The 25,428-nt window shown below is 49.6% G+C and overlaps 1 protein-coding gene across 1 annotated transcript in view; it reads left to right on the forward strand.

The window, feature by feature from the left end:
* The window catches only part of LOC142313291 (RNA/RNP complex-1-interacting phosphatase-like), a 43,249-nt gene extending 18,057 nt beyond the window's left edge, over nt 1-25,192 (forward strand). The window contains exons 2-8 of the mRNA XM_075352289.1: nt 8,523-8,598; nt 9,141-9,272; nt 9,739-9,862; nt 11,066-11,126; nt 12,381-12,427; nt 12,525-12,600; nt 25,091-25,192. Of these exons, the coding sequence (XP_075208404.1) occupies nt 8,523-8,598; nt 9,141-9,272; nt 9,739-9,862; nt 11,066-11,126; nt 12,381-12,427; nt 12,525-12,600; nt 25,091-25,175 (601 nt within the window). The 3' untranslated portion in view covers nt 25,176-25,192. The remainder of the gene's footprint in view (nt 1-8,522; nt 8,599-9,140; nt 9,273-9,738; nt 9,863-11,065; nt 11,127-12,380; nt 12,428-12,524; nt 12,601-25,090) is intronic.
* Nucleotides 25,193-25,428: the final 236 nt, after the last annotated feature.

Genomic DNA, 25,428 nt, shown 5'->3' on the forward strand with positions numbered 1-25,428 from the left:
TGTCAATTTGTACATTTGGATGCTTATTGAGCTTTAATTCTCCATGGTTGATACTTTTATGATAAATTCTGAATTGACTCTTCCTGCTGAGATCTGAGCACAAGGCTTCACTTTGCCATTTGAATCCGTATAGAATTGCTCCTCTCACCACCACTATTTATATCCCTGAGAAGACAATAAATGGAAGAAAAGCCGCCAGACATGTCCAATTTTCTTCTCCTGACTTGAGTTTAACAGGTTTATAAGCATATATACAACCTGGGAATTGTACGCTGTACCGGGCCGTAACACTTGTAGACTGTGAGCCCTCACGGGCAGGGTCCTCTCTCCTCCTGTAGACACTGAGCCCTCGCGGGCAGGGTCCTCTCTCCTCCTGTAGACTGTGAGCCCTCGTGGGCAGGGTCCTCTCTCCTCCTGTAGACACTGAGCCCTCGTGGGCAGTGTCCTTTCTCCTCCTGTAGACTGTGAGCCCTCGCGGGCAGGGTCCTCTCTCCTCCTGTAGACTGTGAGCCCTCGCGGGCAGGGTCCTCTCTCCTCCTGTAGACTGTGAGCCCTCGCGGGCAGCGTCCTCTCTCCTCCTGTAGACTGTGAGCCCTCGCGGGCAGCGTCCTCTCTCCTCCTGTAGACTGTGAGCCCTCGCGGGCAAGGTTCTCCCTCTCCTCCTGTAGACCGTGAGCCCTTGCGGGAAGGGTCCTCTCTCCTCCTGTATCTGTCTGTGCCTTGTACTGTTCATTGTTATTGTACTTGTTTTTATTTTGTATACCCCTTTTCACATGCAAAGTGCCAAGGAATAAATGGTGCTATATTCATAATGTGTATCCGGTTTCCTTATGTATATTCTGAGAAGTCTGAATTTAATCGACTGTCCCCGTTTTATCTGTATAGTTGCAGACTCTCCTATGTTACAGAATGAATGTGTTGAAAGTCAACTCATGAACTCCGATGAGTAAGACTGCCACTGAAAATAAACCTAAGCCGATAGTGGCTTGTGTACAATAATGCACTGTGCTTGGCTATCAGTAGCTGTCCCATGGATATTGAATTGAGTGGAGGTATATCGTCTCGACTCCTATATTTATATATAGTCAAAACTAAGAGAATTTCATATTTAAAGGGGTTGTCTACTAATCCAACACCTTTATACAATAAATGATGCTTAACTCCCATACCAGTGCTGTTCCAGTGATGTCCGCACCAAGTCTCCCAGGTACTGGCGTGATGTTGTGAACAGGAGATCAGCAGCTAATAAGCTGCTTCGCTCACACATCCCTTGAACTAAACCTGAACATTCAAGTGAATTGTGAGAACTGCAGCTGCTCATTGGCTTATATATAAAATTAGGCCAGGACTGTAATATGCTGAGTCCCAACAGCGTATTGTACTCTGTAAGGATTTTGCTCTTTCTTACTCCCAGCGGTCATTACATGACTTTTTATTTGTGACTTGCACACTTGTGGTCATGTGCGACGGCTTTGTGTGCCACTTTTCTTAATGGGCTGAAGTGGTGGAGAAAATGGTCTATACCTAAGTAACACTCAGAGCTCTACAATGTGACATTCAGTGAGATACTGTGCCCAAACTATCAGAAATCGATTTCACCAGTGTGACATGAGGGCCCAACGACGTGCTCAAAAGGCGAGCTCCCCAAATATTGATTGTAGTGTTGAGGGAGCACGAAGATGCTTGAGTGTTTGGTACTCAAAACAAGCAGGTTGGATGGTCGGACGGGCTCAAATTGATTACGGAGAAAAGTCATGAAAAGTTTGGGCACCCCTATTAATGTTAACCTTTTTTCTTTATAACAATTTGGGTTTTTGCAACAGCTATTTCAGTTTCATATATCTAATAACTGATGGACTCAGTAATATTTCTGGATTGAAATGAGGTTTATTGTACGAACAGAAAATGTGCAATCCGCATTTAAACAAAATTTGACCGGTGCAAAAGTATGGGCACCCTTATCAATTTCTTGATTTGAACACTCCTAACTACTTTTTACTGACTTACTAAAGCACTAAATTGATTTTGTAACCTCATTGAGCTTTGAACTTCATAGGCAGGTGTATCCAATCAAGAGAAAAGGTATTTAAGGTGGCCACTTGCAAGTAGTTCTCCTATTTGGATCTCCTATGAAGAGTGGCATCATGGGCTCCTCAAAACAACTCTCAAATGATCTGAAAACAAAGATTATTCAACATAGTTGTTCAGGGGAAGGATACAAAAAGTTGTCTCAGATTTAGGCTATGCGCCCACGCTGCGGAATTTCCGCAAAAAATCCGCGGCAAATTCCGCGGATTTTTCAAAAATCTACAGCACAGATACTCCCCAGCCATTTCTATGGCATTTGGGAACTGCTGTGCCCACCCTTCGGATTTTTCCGCAGCGGAAATAATGCGGATTTCCCTGCGGAAAGTTCAGCAGCATGTCAATTTTTCCTGCGGATTTCTCCGCAGGGTCCCATATACTTACCTGCCTCCCCGGAGTCCCTTTCTCCGTCTGGTGTACAGGAGCGTGGTGAATCCAGGTACAGGAAGGAAGAGGTGGGCGGGGCCTGCACGAGCTCTGGTCATGTGACAGCCGGAGCTAGTTCGGGCCCGCCCACCTTCTCCTGCAGACGCTGACGGAGTGACACGACCGCCGGAAAGCGAGGTGCTGCATGATGGAGGTAAGTATGAACACCCGATCACTGCAGCACTTGTTCTGCATTGAGGATGCAGTGCCGAAGCCATGGTACTGTATCCTCAATTCAGAATGCCCGCACCATATCCGCCGGATATTCCGCAGCATGGAAACAGACAAAAGTTGTGGTGCGGTTTCCTGGGAGCTCCTGCGGAATGTCCTGCGGATATATCCGCAGGACACTGTCCCCATGGGCACATAGCCTTAAACTGTCAGTTTCCACTGTGAAGAACATAGTAAGGAAATGGAAGAACACAGGTACAGTTCTTGTTAAGTCCAGAAGTGGCAGGCCAAGAAAAATATCAGAAGGGCAGAGAAGAATGGTGAGAACAGTCAAGGACAATCCACAGACCGCCTCCAAAGACATGCAGCATCATCTTGCTGCAGATGGTATCAATGTGCATCGGTCAACAATACAGCGCACGTTGCACAAGGAGAAGCTGTATGGGAGAGTGATGCGAAAGATGCCGTTTCTGCAAGCACGCCACAAACAGAGTCGCCTGAGGTATGCAAAAGCACATTTGGACAAGCCAGTTACATTTTGGAAGAAGGTCCTGTGGACTGATGAATCAAAGATTGAGTTGTTTGGTCATACAAAAAGGCGTTATGCATGGAGGCAAAAAAACACGGCATTCCAAGAAAAGTACCTGCTACCCACAGTAAAATCTGGTGGAGGTTCCATCATGCTTTGGGGCTGTGTAGCCAATGCCGGCACCGGGAATCTTGTTAACATTGAGGGTCGCATGGATTCAACTCAGTATCAGCAGATTCTTGACAATAATGTGTAAGAATTAGTGACGAAGTTGAAGTTACGCAGGGGATGGATATTTCAGCAAGACAATGATCCAAAACACCGCTCCAAATCTACTCGGGCATTCATGTAGAGGAACAATTACAATGTTCTGGAATGGCCATCCCAGTCCCCAGACCTGAATATCATTGAAAATCTGTGGGATGATTTGAAGCGTGCAGTCCATGCTCAGCGACCATCAAACTTACCTGGACTGGAATTGTTTTGTAAACAGGAATGGTCAAATATACCTTCATCCAGGAACTCATTAAAAGCTACAGGAAGCGACTAGAGGCTGTTATTTTTGCAAAAGGAGGATCTACAAAATATTAATGTCACTTTTATGTTGAGGTGCCCATACTTTTGCACCGGTCAAATTTTGTTTAAATGCGGATTGCACATTTTCTGTTAGTAAAATAAACCTCATTTCAATCCAGAAATATTACTCAGTCCATCAGTTATTAGATACATGACACTGAAATAGCTGTTGCAAAAACTCAATTTGTTATAAAGAAAAAAGGTTACCATTAATAGGGGTGCCCAAACTTTTTCATATGACTAAATATTCTGAGGTTGGCCGCTAAGATTATCAATGTAAAAGATCTTAAGGATGTTATCCAATGTCTGATCAGCCAGGGTCTGACAGCTGGTGTCCCCGCCAATGAGCTGTTCTCGGTGATGGTAGCCACATATGCTCCGTTCTAGAGCTGCCCCAACAAGACTCTTCCATAAAAAAATGGTAGAGTTTTCCATTGACTTCCATTATATTCGGTAATCGAGTTGAGCCCGTCCTCCCTGCTCATTTCAAGTACCGAGCACTTGGGCATCTTTAGTGCTCACTCATCACTAATTGTAGTTTTCTTCTACAAATAAGAGTCCAATTGATCTGTAGTTGGCGCTCCATTCTCTTCACTCTGAGCACATGAAAGATCCTGGAGACGTCATGGTGATCATTACTCTGCATGAGACATTATCCAGCGTGACCGGTTTGGAGGTGGTTCAGTGACGATATAAGGAGGCATAAAGGTCGGAGCATCCCACACACATACATCCACGTGGTGGCCAACAATACCCTGACTGCGGTTAGGTACCGAGATGGAACCCACCAGCCTTGTCAAGCCTTATGCGAGAGCGGCGCAACCCCTGGACACGCTTTGAATATTTTCTGAGAAGACAAAGGGATATTTTTCATTTTGCTCTCTCAGCGCCAAGTTGGATAAAAAAAAAAAAAGTACAGAAATCATGTATATACCAATAAACCTGAAGACTGTAAATATCAAAGACTTCTCAAAACGTTTCTACTTGTTTTTTTTTTTTTTTTTACGGCCTGCACACTTTATCAAGAAATCCTAGAAGTTTTGCCTAATTTGGAGACCTTTCAGTGAAATCATAAGGGGATGTTAGTAACGTCCACCCTGGGGTATCGGACCACAGATGTAGTGGACCCTGATCAGCATATGTTAGATTTACCCTCGAAATGTGAGTTGAGCCGATATGGGTGGAAAATACACATGAAGGTTTTGACTGTTTCTTGAGATCGCGAATCCAGCAAGAAGAAAACTTATGGCTTCCACGACTTGTTGGATAATAATAATAATAATAATTTTATTCATTTATATAGCGCCATTAATTCCATAGCACTTTACATACATTGGCAACACTGTCCCCATTGGGGCTCACAATCTAGAGTCCCTATCTGTATGTCTTTAGAATGTGGGAGGAAACCGGAGTACCCGGAGGAAACCCACGCAAACACGGGGAGAACATACAAACTCCTTGCAGTTGGTGCCCTTGGTGGGATTTGAACCCAGGACCCCAGCGCTGCAAGACTGCAGTGCTAGCCACTGAGCCACCGTGCCGCCCATACTGATGTGTGAAAGAAGACTAAGTCCGGAGTCACACTGGCGAGTGACTCATGTGTAATACGCGCAAGTCTCGCATTGCATCACCCGGCACGGCCGCACTCTCCGGATAGGAGCGGGTTGGCTACATATATTTCTATGCAGCTAAGACTCTCCAGCCCTGAGAGCAGCCGGCCGTTCCGGGTGATGCAATGCGAGACTCGCGCGTATTACACTAACTGGCCTAACAGTCACTAGGAGCAGACGCAGAGACTCAGCGGGATAGGGGTTTTGCAGCAAGTGTTGGATTTACTCCCAGTTTATAACAGATTTTTGTCATTTAAGTTAATTTTGACAGACTTGTTGCTATGGAAAATTCATTTTGGGCACAGTTTCTAAAAGGGTATCTGACGGCAGGTTTTTGCTATGTAATCTGATAACCTTATAATGTAGAGGCAGAGACCCTGATTCTAGTGATATCCCTGCTGCAGTTTTGATATTTGTTTAGTCTGTTGTAGATGTAGCAGAGCTAATACTTCTGCGCTGTGTATAAACCACACATTCCTGACTGGCAGCTTCCTGTGTACACTGTGAAGTGTCAGAAAGCTGCCAATCACTGGTGGGGCAGGTTATACAGATTAGCCTGAATGGTCTGCACCTAAGGGGTACTTCTCACATAACGAGATCGCTGCTGAGATCGCTGCTGAATGACAGGTTTTGTGACGTTCCAGTGACCTCATCAGCGATCTCTCTGTGTGTGACACTAAGCAGCGACCTGGCCCCTGTTGTGAAATCGCTGATCGTTACACACTGTTCTGGTTCATTTTTTGCTCGCTGGTCTCCCGCTGTGCAGCACACATCGGCGTGTTTGACGGCGGGAGACCGAGCACCAACTCTGTGTAAGCAGCGTACGCTGGTAACCAGGGTAAATATCGGGTTGCTGGGCGGGGCGCTTTGCTTGGTTGCCTGGTATTTGCCCTGGTTGCCAGCGTACACCGCTTGGCGCTGGCTCCCTGCACACGTGGCCAGGGTGGATATCGGATAACTAAGCAAAACGCTTTGCTTGGTGACCCGATGTGTGCCCTGGCTGTGTGTGCAGGGAGCCAGCGCTGGGCGGTGTACGCTTGTGGCCGGGGTGGATGTCAGGTGGCCAGGCAAAGCGCTTTGCTTGGTTGCGTGATATTTACCCTGGTTACTAAGCGCAGAGTCGCTGGTGGCTGGTGAGATCTGCCTGACTGACAGCTCATCAGCGACCATGTAGCGACGCACCAGCGATCCTGAACAGGTCCTATCGTGGTCGGAATCGCTGGTACGTCGTTTAGTGAGACGGTACCCTAAGACCTAGTCTGGGAGTGATAATCTCCTCTACTGATAAAACACCGATTTATATGGACACTACAGCACACAGCCTAATAAGTGACACATCACTGTAATCATTCTCGCTGCCCACAGATTAAATAGCAAAAACCTGCTGACAGATTCCCTTTATGCAACTACTCAATCTAAACTGACCATTCTCCCAGTTCAGTTTGTTTTATTAATCAGATTTTTCAATAACTTTTAAGTAGAGGACCAATTTTAATAAAATAATAAATAAAAATTAGGGGACTCCTGGGCCATGTGAGGAAGTTTGCATTTCCCAATATTATAGATTGCAGTGACAAAATACAGAGCGCACAGGAGATCAGTGAGGTGGGAATACAATGACTTACTGGAACGTAATGGTACATTAATGATGTGTAACATTATCACAGCTGTAGAGTAAATCTCTATTGAATAGGAATGATACTTTAATAAGTGCTACTAACTAGTGTAACGACGTTGGTAACTTTTTTCTTCTGCTATAAATATGCTATAGAGGAAAATCTATGTGCACAGACTAAAGGCTAGCGCTATCCCCATCAATTACTCCTTTTAAAACTGCATTACAGCAAATCTCTTTTAAAGCTTGTAACATCATTCAGCAGAGGAAAATGTGTCTTGTGAAGCCGTCTGGATCCGTGCCGCGCTTGTTTGCAGCGGAGCACATCAGCCTCCTAATATTCCAGCTATAATTTGCGCATCGTCTAAATAGTGGTAATAATCGTTGTAATCAGATTTCTTTTCCAGTCACCAAAAATGCATTGTTTGCTATTGCTGCTTTGAACATAATGGAAGCAGCCTGTAAATTTACATTTTGAAATATGTTGTGTAAAATAAAATAATAAAATTAAAAAAAAAATCCATCCTCGCTTTGGGCTCAGCTGTATATATAAGTCCAGTCTAATGGATGTTACACACAAGAACAGTTTGGGGATTTGTTTGTTTTGGGGGGGGGTTATACCCCCCCTTAATAAATTTCCTCCATTGTGATTATCCAAAATTATGGCAAATACCATATTTGAGCAATAAATTACAACTTTCCTTTTTTACTTTTTGTCACTCGCAACATATTTCTAAAAAGTCGTCAAAGTTTGGTGATGTGGGTCCAGTCTAAGGAATATACTATAATATGGACCCATACCTGATGTAGATTTAACGTTTTTGGGGGGTGCGCTTACGAGATGCACCTAATTTTAGAGGCACGCACCTTTCTTATAACTTTGACCAATTTTACCCTAGTGGTCCATTTGGTAAGACTAGTGTCCTCACTGATTTTATAACAAATCTTTAGACAATGTAGTCCTTTAGCGGAGTCATTCCTTCTGGAGAGTCCTGGGTTGGTTGTCGCATGAAGATATAACCATTGTGCCTAGTGAACCAAACCTTGCGGCCAGTGGGTAACAGCACCCTCTTCTTACATATGTAATGGGGGATATGGCCTACACTTCACACAGATTATGCACTTTATACCTTTTTTCATGTAACAGTCTATCCTAAGCTGATTCGTCATGTTTACGGCCCGGTACGAAGCTTCTTGCTATTCTTTTGAGTTTCCCGTTCATGCACCACTTCTCGGATTCGGGGTTAGATGGTTCCATGCATCAGTTTTTCCCGCGGCGTTCCTCTATATAGCGGCTATATATTGGTATTCCTATTTTCTAAGCCACTTACTTTCCGATTTTTCCTGCAAATAGTTGGACAACCCTTTTACATTGTTAATAAATTAGGGTGACCGATGATAAGGAAAGGTTTCAAGAGCTAACATTTAAAAAGTTGACATTGAATGTTTTCATCTGAAAATTACCATTAAGTATCGCATTAATTGTGAATTTGCTGTTTTTCCTCTGCAGATGGCGCTCTTTGAAATCAATTGGACAACGGGTCCCGGGCGCTCGATTTATTGCCTTTAAAGTTCCACTTAAAGGGGTAAGAGAGTGCACGAAAAACACCATTGTTTTCCAATCAACATACACTATATAATTTTATAGCAATAACGAAACTATCCTGGTGCTGCAACAATTAAAGGGGACCTGTCACCAGGTTTTTGCTACCCCATCTGAGAGCAGCATCATGTAGGCAAAGAGACCCTGATTCCAGTGTCTTATCACTTACTGGGCTGCTTGCTGCAATTTTCATTAAAAACTATTTTATCTCTTACAGATCTACCAGCTCTGAATTGTGAGCTCTGTAAAAACCCCACCCACACCACTGATTGGCAGCTTTCTGTGTGCTCTCTGCATAGGCAGAAGGCTGCCAATTAGTGGTGGGGGCATGGCTGGACTAACTGGCAGCAGGATTACTAGTAATAATCTCCTGCGGATAAAACAATAATTTTATGAAAACTACAGCAAGCAGCCTGTTTAAAGGGGTTGTCCACCACTAGGACAACCCCTACAATAGAAAAAGGTTGTATTTTTCTCCAGCCTGGGTGGCGTTTCGGCTATACATGTCATGTGTTTTCCTTGTAGGTCACTAATCAGCGTGTAACTCAGAACCAGAAGTTTACCCCTAAAGATTTAATTACCGCAATCCGCTCACAAAGTGAAGAGCTGGGATTGATCATAGACCTGACGAACACTGAACGATACTACACCACTAAGGTAAGATTATGTATGTGTGAAATGCTGCTTAAAGGGGGTCTTCACAATTAGCACATATAGATCACCTCCATAGGATAGGTGGTAAATGTCTGATCACAGGGGGCCCCACCGCTCACTACAATGGGGGCTGGAGCTCCTCTGTCCTTCTTAGGCCGGTGTCACACTTGCGAGTGCCTTGCGTCTATGTTGCCCCAGTCTCGCGGTGCATCACCCAGCACGGACTAACACTATCCTTACAGGAACGGGTCGGTTGCATGCATCTCTATGCAACCGACCCACTCCTGTGAGGAGTGTGTGAGTCCGTGTCAGGTGATGCAACGCGAGACTCGCGCGGCACTCGCAAGTGTGACACCGGCTTTCGTCCCCCAGCGATAGCACATTTATCACCAGTCCTGTTGATAACTAATAAATGGTCCATTGCGGGACACTTATGGGGCGATATTAATGAACGTTCTGTTTTATTAAGGATTTGCCGAAAAGCGTGCAGTATGTGAAACTCCACACAGCAGGGCTTAAAATTCCAGATGATGCCACCATTCACCAGTTCAAGAGGGTTGTATGGAAATTTTTGGCTGCTAATTCAGATAATGGTAAGAATAATACGACCGCAACGTTCGATCAGAAAACGTCTGATGTCTTAGTGTTCACGTTCCCTAGTATTTCCTCATCTCACATGCAGAATAATTGATCGTATGTGCTGTATATTGAGATATCCGGAAGGGTAGATAACATTGCAAGTAAGATGAGATGCCAGTGAAAACCAGGTTACCATTGGAAATGCCATATTTTCCGAATTATAACATGCACTTTCCTCCCAAACATTTGGGAGGAATATGAAGGGTGCGTCTTATAATCCAAATCTGGCTTACAGAGAGGTGGTGGAGAAGGGGTAGCAGGAGGCAGGGCAGTGCTGCGGGCGCCTGTGCTGCGGACACTGGGACAGGGCAGTCCTGCGGGCGCCTGTGCTGCGGACACTGGGACAGGGCAGTCCTGCGGGCGCCTGTGCTGCGGACACTGGGACAGGGCAGTCCTGCGGGCGCCTGTGCTGCGGACACTGGGACAGGGCAGTGCTGCGGGCGCCTGTGCTGCGGACACTGAGACAGGGCAGTGCTGCGGGCGCCTGTGCTGCGGACACCAATGTAGGGGCCATCCTGAACATGTCGGCGGTGCGGACTTCAAATAATAGTGCCTGGGGTCGGCGCATGTGTAGATTGAGCTCTCGGCTCAAGGTTTCATCTGTGCACGCGCCACCTCTGGCCCATTCATCTACCAGCAGCGGACTTAAGGAAAATGGCGCCCGAAGGTGGCTTTTATGAGACTTTGGCTTGCCATTGAGCCTATAGCAGCACGTGCCAACTCCAGGCAGGCACCATTTGTTTGAAGCCTGCACCGCCAACAGTTTCCTGATGTTACCTACCTCACAGCGCCCGCAGCAAGCATCTGGGACACCCACCGCACCGCCCGTAGCATCATCCTGCTCCACCACTGCTGATGCCGCCCCACCCCCCTTCCCCGGTAAGACCCCTCCGGATTGTAAGACACCCCCCTCCCCCCTTTTTTTGTCTCTAAATTTTGGGGACATCTTATGCCGTATTTTTTGGTTTATAAGATGCACGGGATTATATTATAGAGAATACTTGGAATCAACCTGTCCGGGCTCCATGTGTTCACCTGTTCTTCCTGAGAAGCATGAGTGTTTTATGTAAATCCAGACGTTAATGATTAGAGGAGACTTGTAATAGTTAATCCGAGGATGTCCAGGAGAATTTACATTTTTATTTTTGTCCTACTAGATAGACTCATCGGTGTTCATTGTACAACTGGAATCAACAGGACAGGACATCTTATATGCAGGTACGGTAAATGCACTTCTCTAAGCACAATTGTAGCTTTCTGGCTTAAAAGGGTTGCCGCCTTTCAGATATGACTTTCCTGTAAACTCCGTTAGTAGTAAAAAAAAAAAAAAAAAACGTGCTTTAGCCTCCCTCCCCAGGTCCAATGCTGAATTTCTTCCTGCTCTGTTGTCTGCAGCGCTGGCTTAGGATCAGCAGCCATCTCCGGTCATCTGAGCGTCTCGTATTGTCTATATCGGCAGAGCCACTAAACTCCTTCGTTAGCACTGCAGACACTGAGAGCAGTGACGGGGACTCGGTGCTGAACCCAGGGAGGGTGATTAAGGACACGATTTTGGATTTTTTGCTACTTACAGCAACTATTTTTTTGTAAGCTTTGTAGGTTGACAACCCCTTTTAAAGGTACATTTGCACTGTACAACCTGCCAATGTTAAAAAAAAAACCTCAATCAGTGTCTAATTTAATAGCCTGGCCAACCGCACATCATGTGCACAGAACGACTGTTAATGTAATGGTTTTGTACCCACAGAATATCATTGTTCTCGCAGCACATGTTCTGTTTAAATAGGATGATGTGCTGTCGAGATCGATGAAATTAAAGGGAACCTGTCAGATCCAATATGCACCTAGAACCACGAGCAGTTCTGGGTGTATATTGCTAATCCCTGCCTAACCGTCCCTGTATACACTAGCATAGATCTTTAGAAAAAGTATTTCTAAAGATCCTTTATCATATACTAATGAGGCCAGGGACTAGTCACAAGGGCGTTAGTTCCTGCGCTCATTCCGCCCTCTTAGCATGTTAGTACACCCACAAGGGTGTGCTTACATGCTAAGGGGGCCGACTAGCCAAGGAAACTAATGCCCTTGTGACCAGTCCCTGCGCTCATTAGTAAATCATAAAGGATCTTTAGAAATACTTTTTCTAAAGATCTATGCTAGTGTATACAGGGACAGTTAGGCAGGGATTAGCAATATACACCCAGAACTGCTCGTGGTGCTGGGTGCATATTGGACCTGACAGCTTCCCTTTAATCAAACATATAAATAATTTCACCCATGAACGTATGAACGTCCGGTGACCATTAATTGGAAGGAAGGTTTACTAGGAACGCTCGTTCCCTATCAACCAATGCAAATTCTCTTGCTCTACGAAATATCTGGATATTATTCCCTCTTGTTGCAATTGTAAAGTGCTGTGGAATTAACAGCGCTATATAAATGATTAAATATTATTATTATTATTATTATTAGGTATCTGATTGATGTTGATGAATGGCGGCCGTTGCATGCACTATCTGGTGAGTGCGTATTTCATTGTATATTTATATAGTTCTCTATTTAGTTTGGAACAGCAATAAAATACTTCCTACCCCTCTCCCCCCCTTTCTTTTGAAGCTTTTGCTCAGGCTCGAGGCCACCCAATCGAAGGAACCGTCTACATTGAGGATATTGTGAAAGGACCCCCTCGCAGGTATGGAGTCACTTAAGGGAGAATCGGATACAGATTGGTCACGTAATATATTTTCCTGTTACGATTGGTCTGAAGATGAGATCACAGGATCTTTTGATGCCATTTATACAGAAGACACAAGACTTCATACTTAAAGGGAAGGTGTCGCGGTTTTTTATTTTTGTATTAAAAATAGTGATTATGAAATCAAGTATTTCTAATACAAAATGAAAATCGCAGCTTATTTAGTTTTTATGTAATTCTTATTTTACTGGAGGCACTGGGGGCTGCCATGCTGGAATTGCCGTGTGTGTAACGACAGTAACTCCTTCCTTTATGGCAGCCCCTGTGCATAGACTCTGATAGTCGGGCTCCGACCCCTTGCAATACATTACAGTGGGCGTCTGCTGTGACGTGGACGCGCCCCCTGGGCTGTCCAGAACACAAGAGGGAAGGAGTTCAGCGCCATTATTGTGGAGCTCACAGCGTGTGCTGTTTGCTCCACTTTACCCCTGTCACCCGCCGAAATGTGTAAGTACGGGCCACCTCCCCTCCCCTTGTTACAGTCTCTGATGACACCCCATCCCTCCGTTCTCCCCAGCCCCTGCTCTGCCCCAGCTACTGACGCCGCCCCTCCCCCCTGCCGTTACCGTCTCCAATGACACCTCCGTTCTCCCAAGTCCCCTCTCTGCCCGCCGCCGCAGCTCACCCGGCTCTGCCCGCCGCCGCTCACCCGGCTCTGGCCGCCGCAGCTCACCCGGCTCTGCCCACCGCAGCTCACCCAGCTCTGCCCGCCACCGCAGCTCACCCGGCTCTGCCCACCGCAGCTCACCCAGCTCTGCCCGCCACCGCAGCACACCCGGCTCTGGCCGCCGCAGCTCACCCGGCTCTGGACGCCGCCGCCGCAGCTCACCCGGCTCTGGCCGCCGCCGCCGCAGCTCACCCAGCTCTGCCCGCCGCCGCAGCATACCCGGCTCTGGCCGCCGCAGCTCACCCGGCTCTGGCCGCCGCAGCTCACCCAGCTCTGCCCGCCGCCGCAGCTCACCCGGCTCTGGCCGCCGCAGCTCACCCGGCTCTGGCCGCCGCAGCTCACCCAGCTATGCCCGCCGCAGCTCACCCGGCTCTGCCCACCGCAGCTCACCCAGCTCTGCCCGCCACCGCAGCACACCCGGCTCTGGCCGCCGCAGCTCACCCGGCTCTGGACGCCGCCGCCGCAGCTCACCCGGCTCTGCCCGCCGCCGCAGCATACCCGGCTCTGGCCGCCGCAGCTCACCCGGCTCTGCCCGCCGCCGCAGCACACCCGGCCCTGGCCGCCGCAGCTCACCCGGCCCTGGCCGCCGCAGCTCACCCGGCTCTGGCCGCCGCAGCTCACCCGGCTCTGGCCGCCGCAGCTCACCCAGCTCTGCCCGCCGCCGCAGCACACCCGGCTCTGGCCGCCGCAGCTCACCCGGCTCTGGCCGCCGCAGCTCACCCAGCTCTGCCCGCCGCCGCAGCACACCCGGCTCTGGCCGCCGCAGCTCACCCGGCTCTGGCCGCCGCAGCTCACCCGGCTCTGGCCGCCGCAGCTCACCCAGCTATGCCCGCCGCAGCTCACCCGGCTCTGCCCACCGCAGCTCACCCAGCTCTGCCCGCCACCGCAGCACACCCGGCTCTGGCCGCCGCAGCTCACCCGGCTCTGGCCGCCGCAGCTCACCCGGCTCTGGCCGCCGCAGCTCACCCAGCTATGCCCGCCGCAGCTCACCCGGCTCTGCCCACCGCAGCTCACCCAGCTCTGCCCGCCACCGCAGCTCACCCGGCTCTGCCCACCGCAGCTCACCCAGCTCTGCCCGCCACCGCAGCACACCCGGCTCTGGCCGCCGCAGCTCACCCGGCTCTGGACGCCGCCGCCGCAGCTCACCCAGCTCTGCCCGCCGCCGCAGCATACCCGGCTCTGGCCGCCGCAGCTCACCCGGCTCTGGCCGCCGCAGCTCACCCGGCTCTGGCCGCCGCAGCTCACCCAGCTCTGCCCGCCACCGCAGCTCACCCGGCTATGCCCACCGCAGCTCACCCAGCTATGCCCGCCGCAGCTCACCCAGCTATGCCCGCCGCAGCTCACCCGGCTCTGCCCACCGCAGCTCACCCAGCTATGCCCGCCACCGCAGCTCACCCGGCTCTGCCCACCGCAGCTCACCCAGCTCTGCCCGCCACCGCAGCACACCCGGCTCTGGCCGCCGCAGCTCACCCGGCTCTGGACGCCGCCGCCGCAGCTCACCCGGCTCTGCCCGCCGCCGCAGCATACCCGGCTCTGGCCGCCGCAGCTCACCCGGCTCTGCCCGCCGCCGCAGCACACCCGGCCCTGGCCGCCGCAGCTCACCCGGCCCTGGCCGCCGCAGCTCACCCGGCTCTGGCCGCCGCAGCTCACCCGGCTCTGGCCGCCGCAGCTCACCCAGCTCTGCCCGCCGCCGCAGCTCACCCGGCTCTGGCCGCCGCAGCTCACCCGGCTCTGGCCGCCGCAGCTCACCCGGCTCTGGCCGCCGCAGCTCACCCGGCTCTGCCCGCCGCAGCTCACCCGGCTCTGCCCGCCGCCGCAGCTCACCCGGCTCTGCCGTGTGTGTGTGTGTGTGTCACAAGGTCCCCATCAGGGGTGATGTGTGTGTGTGTGTGTGATGTGTGATGTGTGTGTGTGTGATGTGTGATGTGTGTGTGTGTGTGTGTGTGTGTGTGTGTGTGATGTGTGTGTGTGTGTGTGTGGCACAAGGTCCCCATCAGGGGTGATGTGATTGTGTGTGTGTGATGTGTGATGTGTGTGTGTGTGTGTGTGGCACAAGGTCCCCATCAGGGGTGATGTGATTGTGTGTGTGTGTGTGTGTGTCACAAGGTCCCCATCAGGGGTGATGTGTGTGTGTGTGTGTCACAAGGTCCCCATCAGGGGTGATGTGTGTGTGTGTGTGTGTGTGGCACAAGGTCCCCATCAGGGGTGGGGTGTGTGTGTGTGTGTGTGTGTGCCATCGCGCCACTGCATGTGAGTACCTGTGTGTGTACCGGTGATACTGTCTGCAGGGTTGTGTATCTAATCCTCTCCTGTGTGACACTGTCTGCTGAGCTGTGTATCTAATTCTATCCTGTGTGATACTGTCTGCTGAGCCGTGTATCTAATCCTCTCCTGTGTGACACTGTCTGCTGAGCTGTGTATCTAATCCTGTCCTGTGTGATATTGTCTGTTGAGCTGTGTATCTAATCCTGTCCTGGGTGATGCTGTCTGCTGAGCTGTGTATCTAATCCTCTCCTGTGTGATACTGTCTGCTGAGCCGTGTATCTAATCCTCTCCTGTGTGACACTGTCTGCTGAGCTGTGTATCTAATCCTGTCCTGTGTGATATTGTCTGTTGAGCTGTGTATCTAATCCTGTCCTGGGTGATGCTGTCTGCTGAGCTGTGTATCTAATCCTCTCCTGTGTGATACTGTCTGCTGAGCCGTGTATCTAATCCTCTCCTGTGTGACACTGTCTGCTGAGCTGTGTATCTAATCCTGTCCTGTGTGATATTGTCTGTTGAGCTGTGTATCTAATCCTGTCCTGGGTGATGCTGTCTGCTGAGCCGTGTATCTAATCCTGTCGTGTGATATTGTCTGCTGAGCTGTGTATCTAATCCTCTCCTGTGTGATACTGTCTGCTGAGCTGTGTATCTAATCCTGTCCTGTGTGATATTATCTGCTGAGCTGTGTATCTAATCCTATCCTGTGTGATATTGTCTCCTGAGCTGTGTATCTAATCCTCTCCTGTGACAGTCTGCTGAGCTGTGTATCTAATCCTCTCCTGTGTGACACTGTCTTCTGAGCTGTGTATCTCATCCTATCCTGTGTGATACTGTCTGCTGAGCCGTGTATCTAATCCTCTCCTGTGTGATACTGTCTGCTGAGCTGTGTATCTAATCCTCTCCTGTGTGATATTGTCTGTTGAGCTGTGTATCTAATCCTATCCTGTGTGATACTGTCTGCTGAGCTGTGTATCTAATCCTGTCCTGTGATATTGTCTGCTGAGCTGTGTATCTCATCCTATCCTGTGTGATACTGTATGCTGAGCTGTGTATCTAATCCTCTCCTGTGTGATACTGTCTGCTGAGCTGTGTATCTAATCCTGTCCTGTGTGATATTGTCTGCTGAGCTGTGTATCTAATCCTATCCTGTGTGATACTGTCTGCTGAGCTGTGTATCTAATCCTGTCCTGTGTGATATTGTCTGCTGAGCTGTGTATCTAATCCTATCCTGTGTGATACTGTCTGCTGAGCTGTGTATCTAATCCTGTCCTGTGATATTGTCTGCTGAGCTGTGTATCTAATCCTCTCCTGTGTGATACTGTCTGCTGAGCTGTGTATCTAATCCTCTCATGTGTGATACTGTCTGCTGAGCTGTGTATCTAATCCTGTCCTGTGTGATATTGTCTGCTGAGCTGTGTATCTAATCATGTCCGGTGTGATACTGTCTGCTTAGCCATGTATCTAATGCTCCTGAGTGATACTATCTGCTGAGCCATGTATCTAATCCTATCCTGTGATACTGTCTGCATAGCTGTGTATCTAATCCTCTCCTGTGTGATACTGTCTGCTGAGCTGTGTATCTAATCCTATCCTGTGTGATACTGTCTGCTGAGCTGTGTATCTAATCCTGTCCTGTGTGATACTCCTGCTGTCCTTGGTGACACTTTAGACATTTCTGGTCACCAGGAAAATGGCTGTGCACTGTGTCCCTATATGTCATTCTCTGTTATCTGTTGTAAACACTCAGATTAGGAGGGGGAGGCGTGCCATCACACATAGGAGAGCAGACTCCGCCCACTTTACGGCAGGCTGTAATCTGAGCTTTTTATACAGTGAAAATTCAGTAGGATTTCAGAAGCTGCTCCCCCTAGTGTTTAACAGTGGAAAATATCAAACTTTTTAATTTTTTTCTTTATATTTTGCACAATTAAAAAAAAATAATAATATTTAAACAAAACATTTAAACATTATTACTTTACATTTTTTCAGTTATTATTTTTATTTTTTTTTTGACGATACCTTCCCTTTAAAGGGAACCTGTCACCACTTTTTCTTTATCGTTCCTTATGGGAGACCCAGACCATGGGGTGTATAGCTTCTGCCTCCGGAGGACACACAAAGTACTACACTCAAACGTGTAGCTCCTCCCTCCTAGCATATACACCCCCTGGTAGCCAGTCCTAGCCAGTTTCAATGCTTTGTGTTCAGGAGGTCACACACACACATGCATTCTCTGATTTTTGATTTTTGATTTTTTGGATTTCAAAGATTTGGAAGAAAAGCGGGTCCAATCTGGACTCCCGGCATGTCCCTTCTCACCCCACTGTGTCGGCGGTGCTGTTAAGGTTGACTTTACAAGGCTGGAGCCTTCACATGCCGCGCTCCTTCACCATCCCTCGGGCTCTGGCTTGAAGTGGGAGCCATCTCGGTTCTCACTGCTTTGCAGGAGACCGGTCTCCATCCGCAGCCCTTTTTCAGGATCCTGCCGTACGGAGCGTTTAACCCCCCCCAGGGACCTGGCACCTGCGTCTCAAAAGCTTAGTATTGAGACGTTTTTACCACAGAAAGTGGTCTTTCCAGGGGCCCCTTGTACTTTATTTATTGGGGGGAGTGTGTTATGTGACTGTGGTAACATTTCCGGCCGGTTCTCCAGTTTTCACTGGAGAACCGCGCCGATGGTGCCTGCACGCTGGCCGCATGTTTAAATCTAGGCCCCGGCTTCGCCTGAGGCCTAGTTTCGGTTTCACTCCCCCTGCATGTCAGTCATGCAGAGGGACAGTGTGGCTCCGCACAGCGGCTGTTCAGCACAGGGGAGGACACTCCTCACTGAGGAAAGATTCCCTCCCCTGTATACCTCATTTGCCCGCTCTCAGAGTAGGCCCCGCCCCCTCTCCTCGCTCCGGTCGCCATTTTCTCAGCGTTCTCAATGTCTGCATAGGCACAGAGATACCACATTGTGCAATTGGGGGCCTGGGCTGGGGGACTGGAGGGCACAGAAATGTATGTTAAACGGTCTGGCAAGCCACAACCTCCAGTTGTGCAGCTGCTTATATTCTCTGTTTATATACTCTGCTGGGGGTCATTCTGGAGATGCATTCCCTCACAGAGCCCCCACTTCTGCAGCATGTCTCAGAGCAAGGCTGCAAGGCTGTTCTTAGTACGCACTGCATGTAGACTCGTACTGCTGTACTGAGCACATAAACACAGTGGTCCCTCAGCCTGGAGGCTCGTCAGTGGCCCCTCCAGCTGCTCCGGGGGTGCTGAGCATGCATTAGCCCCCTTCTCAGGGCGCTTCGGCTGCTACGGCTCGCTCAGCAAAGCTCTCAGAGGACTCTTCATCTCAGACCCCGTCCTCCTAAAATGGAGACGCAGGGTCCCCTGTCCTTCCCCGTCCCGCGGCTCTGATTCACGAGCTGACTCGCTGGACGAGGAGGATGTCTTTACTGGGGGCTCGGACGCTACTTAATGTACCATTGATCGGTCCGAAGGTGATGCAGATGCTAATGATTTGATTGCGTCCATTATATTTGTACTGGACCTCAATCCGCCTGTATCAGGGGAGTATCCCCCTCTGGCAGAAAGGCATCAGTATACCTTAAGAGAACAAGGAGTGTGTTCCTTAACCACTCCAGTTTTCAGCCCACTGTGACCAAGCCCAGAGCCTGTCCTGACAGACGCTCCCAAAGCGTGATTCTGATGACTGTTTCCCCCTTCCACCAGAGGTGGTCAAGGAGTGGGCTTATTCACCAAGGTTGGTCCCTCCGGTGTCTAGTATTTCAGCCCTGATAGTTGTATCAGTGGCTGACGGCACCTCTCTAAGGTCCCCACTGTACATTAATTCTGTACTGGACCTTAATCCGCCAGTATCAGAGGAGCAACCCTCTCTGGCAAAAAGGCACCAGTTTACCTTCCCTAAGAGAACAAGGAGTGTGTTCCTTAACCGCTCCAGTTTTCAGGCCACTGTGACCAGGCCCAGGGTCTGCTCTGGCAAACGCTTCCCAAAGCGTGGTTCTGATGACAGTTTTCCCCTTCCACCAGAGGTGGTCAAGGAGTGGGCTCATTCACCAAAGGTGGTCCCTCTGGTGTTTAGACTCTCAGCCCGGACGTTGTATCAGTGGCTGATGGCTCCTCACTTACGGTTTTGCTGTCCGCCAGGTTGTCCTTCTGGCCAAATCTGTATGGAGGCGGCAGGGGCCTCGTTCTCCCCAGCTTTTGCAGCAGTGCGGCTTTCAAAGCCATCTCTGCTTCTCTTGAGGAGATGCATTCCCTCACAGGGACCCTTTGCCCGAAATGGTTGCCTTAACTTCCAGACTTCAGTCTTTTCATCCTATGCCATGTCTGCCATGCTGGAGACTCTCACCGCACTGCGGTGGCCTCGGCTAATTTCCTCGCTATCCGCAGGCTCCGGTGGCTTCGGAAGCGGAAGGCGGATGCTTCTAAAGAAGTTCCTTGCTGGGCTCCCTTGTGCTGGGACCAGACTATTCGGGAACAACTGGATGAAATTAAGGAAGCTCTTGGCAGGAAGAGTTTCTTCCATGCCACAAACCTAAACCAGGAAACCTGTCCAGGGCAGGAATCAGTCGAGGTTTCGTTTTTTTTTTTTTTTTTTTGTTCCTCCATCTGATCGTTCTCTAAGCCCTCGGCCTCGTCCACTGGCTCAGCCAAGGATTGTAAACCCAAATGGCGCACGAGAAGACCGCAGGAGATGCTGCCACTAAGTCAGCCTCCTCCTGGCTATCTAGCCACGCCAGCAACGTCCTTGGTCGGTGGCAGGCTCTCCCACTTTGGCGACGTATGGTTTTAACACGTCTCCGATCAGTGGGTGCGAGATACCATCTCCCACGGCTACAGGATAGAACTCTATCCAGCCCGCCAAACAGATTTTTTCTGTCAACTCTCCCCTGCTCCAAGGCCGCCGCCTTCTCACAGGCTGTGGCATTCTTGCAGGCCACTGGAGTAATTGTACCGGTTCCCGACTGGGAACGGTTCTGAGATTTCTGCTTAAATCAATGACCCAAGGAGATTCCCTAGCATCCATCGACATCAGAGATGCCTATCTGCATGTGCCAATCGCAGTTTCACACCAGCGTTGGCTACGTTTTGCAATCAGAGTGGTCCAATTCGTGGCTCTTCCCTTGGGGTTAGCCACGGCCCCTCGAGTATTCTCAAGGTCGGGGCAGCTGTGATTGCGGTCCTGCACCTCTAGGGGTTGGCAGTGATCCTTTTGTCCTGGACAGCCTTCTAGTCTGGGCTTCATCCAGTGCAGACTGTTAGCGGAGTGCCTCGCTCACTCTCGCCACTCTAACCAATTCGGGTGGTTTGTCATTCTGTCCAAGTCCACTCTGACTTCGACCCAGAAGTTCACATACTCAGGGACGCAATTCGGGACTCTGTCGGCACTTGTGAAGCTGCCCTTAGTCAAACAGCAGTCCCTCCGCTGGAGGTCGACGTCGTTCCATCAGGCACCTAATACAGGTGCTGGATCAGATGGTGGTGTCAATGGAAGCGATTCCTTTGCCCAGTTCCATCTGCGTCCTCTGCGGCTGGATATTTTCCGCTGTTGGAACAAGCGGACTTCCTCCTTCCACGGGGCGGTGGCTTCGCCACAGACCAGGGGCTCGTTTCAGTGGTGGCTTCGTCCCCTCTGTCTCAGGGACGCTCCTTCCTGGCTCCGTCCCGGGTGATCCTCACCAAGATGCTAGTCTATCCGGCTGGGGAGCAGTATATCTCCACCATGGAGCGCAGGGCACTTGGACTCTGTCCGAATCAGCCCTCTGGATCAATGTGCTGGAAATCAGAGCTGTGTTTCTAGCTCTCTAAGCCTTTCACCATCTGTTGGCGGCCAGGCACATTCGAGTCCAGTCAGACAACGCTACAGCGTTTGCCTACATCAACCTCCAGGGCGGGACACTCAGCCGCCTGGCAATGTTGGAGGTTCATCGCATTCTTCAGTGGACGGAGGACTCCTAGTCCACCATATCCACAGCCCACATCCCAGACGTGGAAAACTGGGAGGCTGATTGTCTCAGCCGTCAAACCGTGGCTCCACGATCCTCAGGTTTTTGCGGCAGACGCACTGGTTCAAGTTTGGTCCCAGCTTCTGTCTTACGTGTTTCACCCTCTAGTTCTTGCCCAGAGTCCTGCGCAAGATCAGAAAGGAGGGCCGTCGGGTCATTCTCATTACTCCAGACTGACCCAGGCAAGTTTGGTACCCTGACCTGCTCCGTCTGTCCGTAGAGGTGCCATAGCATCTCCCGGACTGTCCAGACCTTCTCTCACGAGGTCCGTCCTTCCGCCAGAACCTGCGGCTCTCAGATTGACGGCGTGGCGTTTGAGTCATGGATCTTGTCGACTTCTGGTATCCCTCCTGAAGTCATCTCCACTATGACTCGAGCTCGGAAGTATCCTTTGGCCTTTTGGCCTTGCCGACCCTCCTGTCCCTTCTACAGTCCGGTCTGCAGCTAGGACTATCCCTCAATTCCCTTAAGGGACAGGTCTCGGCTCTATCAGTGTTGTGCCAGCGGCGTATCGCCCGGCTGGCCCAGGTGCGCTCCTTCATGCAGGGCGTATCTCACATCATTCCGCCTTACCGGCGGCCCTTGGAGCCCTGGGACCTTAATTCGGTCCTCACGGCTTCCGGAAACCCCCCTTTGAGCCTCTTAGGGAGGTTTCTTAGTTTAGTCTTTCACAGAAAGTGGTCTTTCTAGTGGCCATAACTTCCCTCAAGAGAGTCTCTGTTTTGGCTGCACTCTCTTCGGAGTCCTCCCTTCATCAAGACAAGGTGGTTCTCCGTCCGACTCCGGACTTTCTCCCTAAGGTGGTTGCTGTTCCACCTTAACCGGGGCATTTTCCCTGCCTTCCTTTTGTCCGGCTCCTGTTCATCGCTTGAAAGGGCGTTGCATACTCTGGATCTGGTGCGGGCGCTCCGGATCTATGTGTCTCGCACCGCTGTTCTTAGGCGGTGCACCTCTCTTTTGTGCTGACTGCTGGTCAGCGTAAGGGTTTTTCGGCTTTTAAGCCGACCCTGGCTCGTTGGTTTAGGTCGGCCATTTCCGATACCTACCAGGGTACTCAAGTGCCTCTCCCGCCGGGGATCAAGGCACACTTGACCAGGGCTGTCGGTGCCTCTTAGGCTTTCAGGCCCAGGCTCCGGCTCAGCAGGTCTGTCAGACTGCCACTTGGACTAGTCTGCATACCTTTTCGAAGCACTACCAAGTGCATGCTCTTGCTTCGGCAGATGCGAGCTTGGGCAGACGCATCCTTCAGGCGGCTGTCGCCCATTTGTGAAGTTAGGTTTCGCCTACTTCTCAGTTTTTCTGTTTATTCCCACCCATGGACTGCTTTAGAACGTCCCATGGTCTGGGTCTCCCATAAGGAACGATAAAGAAAGAGAATTTTGTTACTTACCGTAAATTCTTTTTCTTATAGTTCCGACATGGGAGACCCAGCACCCTCCCTGTTGCCTGTTGGCAGGTTTCTTGTTCCGTGTGTTATCACCGGCTGTTGTTGTAGACAGAGGTTCCGGTTGTTCCGGGTTTTGCTCTGTCTCTACTTGTGGGTGGATGTCCTCCTTCAGCTTTTGCACTAAACTGGCTAGGACTGGCTACCAGGGGGTGTATATGCTAGGAGGGAGGAGCTACACGTTTGAGTGTAGTACTTTGTGTGTCCTCCGGAGGCAGAAGCTATACACCCCATGGTCTGGGTCTCCCATGTCGGAACTATAAGAAAAAGAATTTACGGTAAGTAACAAAATTCTCTTTTTTGGACTATAAGCTGCGGCCACCACCACCGGGCTCTTATATACAGCATTCTAACCTGCTGTATATAAGAGCCCAGGCCGCTGTGACAACATAAAAAACACTTTATAATACTTACCTAACGGTTGCGCGGTTAGCCATATGGGTGTCTTGTTGTCCGGTGCCGGCGCCTCCTCTTTCGGCCATCTTCGTCCTCTTTCTGAAGCCTGTGTGCATGATGCGTCTACGTCATACACACTCGCCGGTCCTGCGCAGGCGCACTACAATACTTTGACCTGCTCAGGACCTGAATGCCGGCGAGTGTGGAGGACGTCGGACGCATCATGCACCACGGCTAGAGAAGAAGGAGAACAAAGATGGGCAAAAGAGGCGGCGCCGGCACCGGACAACGGAGACGCCTATATGGCCAACCACGCGACCGTTAGGTAAGTGTTATAAAGTGTTTTTTATGTTCTCACAGCGGCCTGGGCTCTTATATACAGCAGGTTAGAATGCTGTATATAAGAGCCCGGTGGTGGTGGCCGCAGCTTATACGCCAAAAAAGTGGTGACAGGTTCCCTTTAAAAAGAACAAATCCTTACACAAGTCATGGAAGGTGGGGCGTCAGTGCTTTACATATCCGACAGGAGCCGATGTAGACCTGCAAAACAGACTTGTGTGGAGAATTGACAACAAGGTGTTACCAGCCCCATTGTTAGTAGCATGTCTGCCATGGTGAGAATGGACAGTAACACAGTGTACACACCCAGATGTCAATTTAGGCTGGCCATACACATTAGATGGCTGTCGGACAAACGCTTAGTCCTTCGCTTTGGCTGACCGCCATCCCATACACGAGCGCTCACTTGGCCGTTCTCTTCAAGAAAGCCGCCAACTCCGATATCTGCCAGCGGTTTATCGCAGGGAGAACAATGCTATCACCTGTCCAAAATTGGATACATGCGATCGACATCTTTCGACTAGCAGTCGGCCGGCGGCACCAAAGACATTGGACCGTTGGCCAAATTTGCCGATATTTGTGGGATCAGTCAACACTAGTCCAATGTGTATACAGGCCTTAGTCGCTATTCACATCTGCTCCATTTTTAAATACTTGATCAGTCACATGTAAGGCATTTTTAAATTAATTTTTTCACCCAATGATTTTTCCGCCTCCGAAAAAAGACAAAACAAACAATTGCTGGCCAATGTACGGGTGGTGCCATTGAGCCATTGTTCTTTCCTTGCCCCACTTTCAATTAATTTGTGAAGGAACAAATGGTTATTCATCAATGATTTCATCCCTTCACAAAACTACATCGGCCAATATTGGACTTGGCCGATAAAATCCAACACACGACCGCAACAACCGACTATTGGCTGATTCTGTAAAATGAATGACTCCATTCTCAAATTACTATGGTTGGTTGGGGTCGAAATTTGCTATTTCATTAGAGTTTTATGTAATGTATGGGCTCCGTTACTGTGCACTCCCTACTATTTTGGTGGCACCCGCTTCCTCCAAATCGATTGGGGCTCCATTATGTGCCACATCACAAAGGGTCAGAGGGAAGGGATTGTAGCAGCTTTGGCTGCAAGAATAAATCATAAGGTCTCATTATTCCTTACAAGAAAACAAACGTTGAAATCTCGCCGTACAACCTCTTTAAGGGTTAGTTTCTTACGTATATATATTTACCATTTGTTTTCTGCCATATTTTACAGCATTATGAGTATTTGATTGCTTTTTTCTTTCTTTCAGTAATGTTGGCATAGACATGCCACCAGCCATTGGCGAAACATTAGATGGTGGTGATGACACGTACAGCGACGATATGCCCAGGTAAGTGTCAGTAACCTTATGCTAAAAAAGACAACGTAGTGGAGAAAAGGGAGTTGTAGTCTACACTACTGATGAGCCAAGAATTTCAGGAAAGAGATATAGAAAAATGGTTTATTCTCTACACGTTTCGAGGCTTAGCCAGCTTCTTCAGGAGAACCACAATAATAGATCATGATCCCGGGCAGAGTACAGCATCACCTGTCCTATTTCACAACCTCAGTTAAACAGCCCAAAAAGATGAGGTTTTTATTATCTCT

This window comes from Anomaloglossus baeobatrachus, chromosome 5 (genome assembly GCF_048569485.1).
Source record: "Anomaloglossus baeobatrachus isolate aAnoBae1 chromosome 5, aAnoBae1.hap1, whole genome shotgun sequence".
NCBI classification, from domain to species: Eukaryota; Metazoa; Chordata; class Amphibia; order Anura; family Aromobatidae; genus Anomaloglossus; species Anomaloglossus baeobatrachus.